We start from the raw sequence: 6,617 nt of genomic DNA, 5'->3' as shown, positions 1-6,617 counted from the left end.
CTTAACCACCACGACGATTCTACATTTTGTTTATGTTCTTTATCGGGGTAAGTCTTTGAGTCAATAAGAAGAAAGCAATGCAAGATGTGCATGTTTTAGTGCAGCTATTCTTGAGTTTTTGAGCTTGAAGTTGTCGAAATAAAGCTCACCTATGGTTTGTCCGATGCCTCGACTAAATCCGTTTGATTATTATTATCTATTGGGTCATATGAAGTCAATAGTTTACAGTGGAATGTGGAAGATTCGGGAAATCAGATAATTGCAAGGTGTAAGTAATTCAATAAGAAACGATTCTTCTGTTTTTGAAAGGGTTCGTTCAGAAAACGATTGGATGGATGTTTTCTAGCTGATGGTAGTGGTCAGTTCTTACAGATGTTACACATTTTATTGTCAAAAAACATTTACCGACTATCCAAAAACTATCAAAAGACGAAATATTATTACAATTAACCCCTTGAAGTTTTGCCGTTACTTAATTGGGTACAAATAAACAATTTTGATAAAAAAGTGAATTAATCAGGCGGTTCCTGTCTGAGGATTCGGTAAAAATTTTGCTTACCGTGTTTGGCAGCATAGTGAAGGGCAGTATTGTGGTTGTGATTCTCTCCGTAACTCAGATTTGGGTCCAGGTTCTTGCGTAACTCGGGAGAACTCTGATAAATTTGCATGGCGGCAAACTCGTCCCCGTGCTGCAAGTATTTTTTAAACTTGGACGAAGTGCTACCCATGATGATTGTTTTGTGTTTTTGCTTGTTGTGCTGTTATCGTCTTGAATTCTTCATCAAAGTGACGACTTTCGTCAAGAAACGTTGCTCCGTATAAACCACCAATAACTTTTCTGAGAAACAACAATGATTACCTGCCTGATTATTTATAATTTTATACAGCTGTAGATAAGTTATAGATAACTTAAAGCTAACATTTGCCAGTCATTGTTGATATTTATAATTGTTAAAAAGTCATCGAACTGACGCAATTATTTCATAGGTATGAATTTGCGCAGTTAACTGATAAATATCAGTATAACATCAGTAAAATTACGATTGAATTCGGATTCCGTGTCAAAATAATAAAAATAATCTCTCTTGTACTACTTAAGTATAACAAAAGCAGTAGCTTAAACATAAACGAAAAATGTGCTCGGAATCATCAAGGCGCGAATTAAAAACAATTAAAGTAAAATTTAATTTTTTTAATGAATTAATGACAAGGATAATAAATTTATAAATAATGTTTTTAACCCTGAATTATTGTATTTGTCCTAATTTAACGTATGAATTGTTTAAAACCTCGCCCATTATGTGATATCATGATGATGAATAATTAACACCCCTTAGTTAAGTAGGATTGGCAAAATGAGGCGATAATTAAAATGTAAATAATTGTATGATACGTATTTTGTTTCACGGAATATGGAAAACTGAACTTGATAAGCCACTTAAAATTCGAGGCATATTAAAAACACGTAGGTATTTATATAATTGGAATACAAATTAGAGCGCAATCACTTACTATTATGTACGTAACGTTAAATTGGGGAAGAAAAGGGAGGGGAAGCTAAATTTAAACTAAATTATTGACAAAAGGCTTAGAAACTAAATTAAACTAATTAACTAAAGTTTCTGTAATGATGAAACTGAGTTTTTAACTTGATTAATATATTTGTTGTTTTACCTACAGCATGCACTTCAAAATTTTGTTATTAAAAATAGCGAAAACCAAATAATTAATTTTTTTTATAGTGTTAGTATAAAATTGACTGTCATACCACCGTAAGCATTAATATTAGATCAAAGTAAAGTGGATTTAAGTTTTTTAGGATTTAATATTTTTCAAATAGATAAAGTGGAAAGGATAATAGTAAAATTTAGAATTAAATTTTTATATTTATGGGTATTCTTACATAAAAGAACAATTTGTTCTTGCTGACAGAACCTTGTGTTTTATGTTATTTGTTTATAATTTATAACGAAGAAAAAGTACACAATACTGGTGGACGATGTTGACTGACACGGAATTTGATTAAAGTGTAATCCAAACATTTAGCATTAAACAATTTCACTTTTATAACAAAGGAAAAGGACGAGTTTTTTGCTTTAATTTTTCATGAACAAGTAAACAATGGTTTACTAATACTACTAATACTCCGTACTTACCATTTAATACAGTTTTCTTTGATAAACCGCTACATAGGTACCACAGGCCGAAACTTGCAAAGAAAAAACTAACAACAAGTACTTAGTGTACTTAGTGCATTAATACTGTGCAATTTTTGTTACATTAAAAACTGAAAACAACTACAAAGGTTCACAAATTGGCGTATAAACATATTGTAAACAATGTCGGTTTAGAACTGATAAGATGCTTTGTGGCGAGGTGATAAAACTTTATTTTCAAAGTGTCTTGAAATCGCTGTCGTACGTAAAAGTAAATATTTATATTAATAATTGCGGGATTTTGTGCTCTTGTAGTATGCAAATGAGAGACATTGATTCCTAAAATTAAATTTTACGTAGTAAATATTTCTTCTAATTGAAAATTTGAATGTTCTGGTGGTTGAACAGTTCAGAAACTGGAAATTATCAGCAAGGAATTTGAATCAAACGCAACGTAATTTCATCAATACTGATTACTTCGAAGGCTCGATAATTTCACGTAAATACTTGTGTGTATATGGCGTGCTTTTAGTCACGCATGCGTGAACCGTGCGGCCAGTCGTTCCAAACTTTTCTTTGATGACCGTAGATTGACGATGTATGGCACCTACATGTACATGCGACCTACGTAAACACTGCCTTTTAATGGCTTTTAAGTAAAGACTAATTTCAGTTAACTTTCCCTCACTATCATCANAGCAGGTAAAAGTTGGTCTGTGTTCTGTCGGAGCTGTCTGCGACGCGCTGATGAGATCCAAAAAGATCGAAATCGCGATCCGCGTCTGGCAGTTTCGACAGAATACAGACCACTTCGAATCATTTTATTCAAGTAGTAGAACTATTTGGACTTACGCAGTCGTGATTCGGATCTAAAGGGATCCTAACGTGTTCATCCAACGTCGGAGATGGAAGCATCTTTAAAGAAGATCGCCACTCGTGCTAGCGAAACGTTAAGCCTTTAGACCCGAACCAGGCACCAACTTGTTTCGACTTACTTGCATAAACTCGAAGATACTTTTATTGCACCCATCGTCTTGTAGGTAATAACCATAGACGTAGGATCCGCACAAAACTCTCCTGGCTTTGAGTAACTCTCTAACTCCATCCTCAAAAAATCGGGTTCCCTTTACTCCATTGTCTAAATAAGTAAATTGAATTATCTGATTCAAGCAACATTAAGGTCCATATTGAAATATACGTATATAATATGTGTATTTAATTTGAATACCTTGATTGAACTTCAATCCAAGACTGTTGGCTAATATTTCCATCTTTTGATTGGCCGTTGTAAGAAGCGGTTCTTCCATCTTTTGGCTGTTTTCGTGATTACGAAACCTGGTGTAATAATGGAGAAATCGTGATATCTCTTGCATTTGATTGTTCCTGTCCAAAGCTTCGGAAATCAGTGTACCCTGCTTTTCGTCAGCTTTCGTCACAGCTTCAAAACGATTGCATCGGAAGTAACCACCGGTCGCGGAACTGTGTTTCTTCCATGATTCCTGACACACCCAGCAGAAATCGAATTTGCACTGAGAAGAAGAGAATATCAATTTTATTTAAGTCGACTGACGCTTTTTTCAAGCATATGTATATAAAACATTTCTTGCAACGCTTGGCCCTCGACTGTTTAAAGACTAAAGTCGTGGAAAAAATTACACGTAACTAAAGAGAGTGACGAATTGAAATGCATACTATACTTAATGCTTACGATACCATCTCTGAAGTTGATTTCGGTAAATAACAATAAACTTTCACCGTGTAATCAATTTTGCTCTTTTATTAGGATCATAAGATTATAGATGAACAAAGTGCACCTTCAATTGGAATATCACTATTCCAGAAAGTATGCACATAAAGTACCCCAGTTAACGAGCCGTCAATGATTGAGAGTTTAGCAGCCACGTTATCTCATCGTCCAGCGTTAAGTGAAGAAACACTCATACCTACTCGGGACCTTCGCAACAGCTGGAACATAGACAGGTCTATTGCACGTGTGACGATTATTAGTAGGAGCCTGCACTCCGTAGTTAATATTCGAATGGCAAAGCTACAACCATAAGTTGAGTGTGAAAATATTAAACAAAAACGCAGAATATGCAGAATATGTCATCTATTTACCGGGGCAGTTGGGGCTTTTGATAGGGACATTACCTTTATGTTTATGTACCTATATCACTGAGTGGCAGGAGATGGCTCATTATATTTCTTTTTCGTGTACCTTCTTCTCCCTTAATTTTGTTAAAAAATTGTTCGTATCATTTAAGTGTAAGAGTCCAGTAGGGCGAACGTAAGTTGTGAGTGGTAACTGTATTAACAAATTATTTACCTTTGAACATTTCATGTGGTTGCATCCTTCGTTTTTCTGAATGGGGCTCTTGCAGTTTGGACACGGCTTCGAATTGGTGACCAACCAGAGACAATTGGCTGCATCTTCGCTCTCATTACAGGAAGCTTTCAGTTCCTCTGGTTTGATCTCAGCTATTTTCTTTTGCCACTCCTGCCACTGGTTACAGCCGCAGGGCGCATGAGCCTCCCCTACAATTTTATTAATTCAAGGTTTCTTTTAACTTCGTTAATGACGATTTTATAAAATATTCAGTTGTAAGATACCTAAGCATTCCCAACAGAAAAAGTGAGAATTGCCGCAGTCGACAGCATGTGAAGTTATAGGAATTGATTTGTTTCCGGTCTTTGTTCTGTTTTGTTCCGTTTCCGGTAGTCTAACAGCTCTTCCGCAACCAGCAACCGGACACCATTTAATACTTTTGTTGCTCTCTACAAAAGCCTAAAACCAACGGTAAATTTTATCATTTCGTATCGTCCGATGGAATGGTTAGGATATGATTTACCTTTATGTCAAACTGAAGATACCTCCTCGCCATTTCTGGGCTTACCAGTTTTTCGATCGTTTCAACCGGTACCAGGATGTGACATTGGTAGGCAGGACACATTATGTGGTGAGCGTCCCCACTCTGAATTTTTATAGTTAAATAACTACCCCAACACGACCTACAGAAGTTGTGCTTGCATGACATGGCGATCGTCTTGTCTTTTTCTGATATGGGTGATACGCAGATTTCGCACTGGGAGGAAAACAAGGATGAAGTTACCGATTTCGAAAATTAATTTAGCTCTTTAGAAGCAAGTTGGTATTGTATCCGTTGTAGTTCTTTACATACCATCCTCTCAGATTTGTTGCTGTCTTCACTGAATGTCGGAGATGTGCAGTTAGAAGAATCCCAAGGGTTTCCCTGGTGCAGGATTGTAGATGGCGCTTGCACCCCGGCGTCCCGACAGCATTCCATCGGATCTTTCATCCACTTTTCCAAAAGCAGTTCTCGAGACCATTCTAAAACATTCGAAACATATTTATTCTACTAGTGTTTCTATTTACTGATCTAAATGCTCACCGTTGTTCCTTAATAGAGCTTCAGCTGTGAATAGTGGTATTTTTAACATGTCTGAGGTATCAACCAGGAGTTGATCTTTAGCCTCTTGAAGGTCCTGGCTTCTCAAGCCGCTGTAAACCTCTTCTTGGCCCACCATAAGTTCATCTTCATTAATGACGTCCGAATTGTCGGCCTTTGATCAGAAAGATGAAGTAATTACCTAGCTAATTTACCTCGGTATTTAATTTGTTATTCATTAAATTAATTAGGCTTTTAATAAATTAAGATATCGATTGATTGTGAACGAAGCGAGAACGATTCGGTCGATGGTTTATCGAAAGTGCCTCTGGCGTGCTGATGAGAAGTAATAACTTTAAAACAGCGATACAGGATGATTGACCAAGAACAATGTTTTTTAATAATAATAGTATTGTTTACTCACGAAAACCATTCTGCTTTCGAGTAGGCGTGCGACGTCGTGATGAGATGCTTTCATTGCCAAGTCGCAGGGTGTCATTTTGTCGTTATTTTCAATGAACAATGGCGCTCCGTGGGCTAGCAGTAGCTCCACACACTTTTTAAGGCCGTTAAAGGCTGCCCAGTGGAGTGTTGTGTTGCCTTCCTGGTAGCAATATGTAAAAAATACATCTGAGTCAAAAGTGGAGACAGTAAATTAGGGCTGTAACAGATATCCGCATCCGCAATTGCATGAATGTCTGTAATCCGCATCTGCACATTCTCGTAGGGATATTTAACGGATATTGTTCAATATACTACAACAGGAGTCACGGTATGTTGTGAAACGGTTAACATTAGCACAATAGGCCGGGCGGCGAGCTTTGGATAAATGCTCCGCACCCACATCCGCATCCGCATCCGCAAGTTTAACCTCAATACAGTTTGCAACCCCATTCGTTTCCGCTACCTAAAGCACATCCGTTACAACCCTACAGTAAATACAGAAAGTTTGGATTTACTAGAAAATACCACAAATGGCGCGGTAAACGCCATCTGTAGTACGATGCTACATTTTAGGATTACGTATGCTCCAACAAGGTCCATTTAAATATAT

General features: G+C 36.8%; 2 protein-coding genes across 6 annotated transcripts in view; both read right to left on the bottom strand.

Moving 5' to 3' along the window:
• Window positions 1-6,617, bottom strand: part of LOC108734364 (ankyrin repeat and IBR domain-containing protein 1-like) — a 20,817-nt gene that overhangs the window by 6,337 nt on the left and 7,863 nt on the right. For all 4 annotated transcript variants that reach the window (XM_025975826.1, XM_025975827.1, XM_025975825.1 and 1 more), the window contains 8 exons: window positions 5,988-6,167; window positions 5,567-5,738; window positions 5,336-5,505; window positions 5,006-5,239; window positions 4,767-4,941; window positions 4,483-4,691; window positions 3,385-3,685; window positions 3,152-3,294 (listed from right to left, as the gene is read on the bottom strand). In XM_025975826.1, coding sequence (XP_025831611.1) covers window positions 3,152-3,294; window positions 3,385-3,685; window positions 4,483-4,691; window positions 4,767-4,941; window positions 5,006-5,239; window positions 5,336-5,505; window positions 5,567-5,738; window positions 5,988-6,167 — 1,584 coding nt within the window. The remainder of the gene's footprint in view (window positions 1-3,151; window positions 3,295-3,384; window positions 3,686-4,482; window positions 4,692-4,766; window positions 4,942-5,005; window positions 5,240-5,335; window positions 5,506-5,566; window positions 5,739-5,987; window positions 6,168-6,617) is intronic.
• The window catches only part of LOC112904818 (ankyrin repeat and IBR domain-containing protein 1-like), a 12,040-nt gene continuing 5,615 nt past the window's right edge, over window positions 193-6,617 (bottom strand). Inside the window, exons 1-3 of one of the 2 annotated variants that reach the window (XM_025975829.1) lie at window positions 2,157-2,466; window positions 560-838; window positions 193-419 (exon numbers count right to left, since the gene is read on the bottom strand). In XM_025975829.1, the coding sequence (XP_025831614.1) occupies window positions 409-419; window positions 560-728 (180 nt within the window). In that variant the 5' untranslated portion in view covers window positions 729-838; window positions 2,157-2,466 and the 3' untranslated portion in view covers window positions 193-408. Of the gene's footprint in view, window positions 420-559; window positions 839-2,156; window positions 2,467-6,617 lie in introns of those variants that run through there. The other variant, XM_025975830.1, reaches the window with a different exon arrangement.

The sequence above is a fragment of the Agrilus planipennis genome, unplaced genomic scaffold (genome assembly GCF_000699045.2).
Source record: "Agrilus planipennis isolate EAB-ADULT unplaced genomic scaffold, Apla_2.0 scaffold54, whole genome shotgun sequence".
NCBI classification, from domain to species: Eukaryota; Metazoa; Arthropoda; class Insecta; order Coleoptera; family Buprestidae; genus Agrilus; species Agrilus planipennis.
The sequence above is the reverse complement of the archived record's forward strand: the minus strand, read 5'-3'. Positions and strand labels throughout refer to the sequence as shown.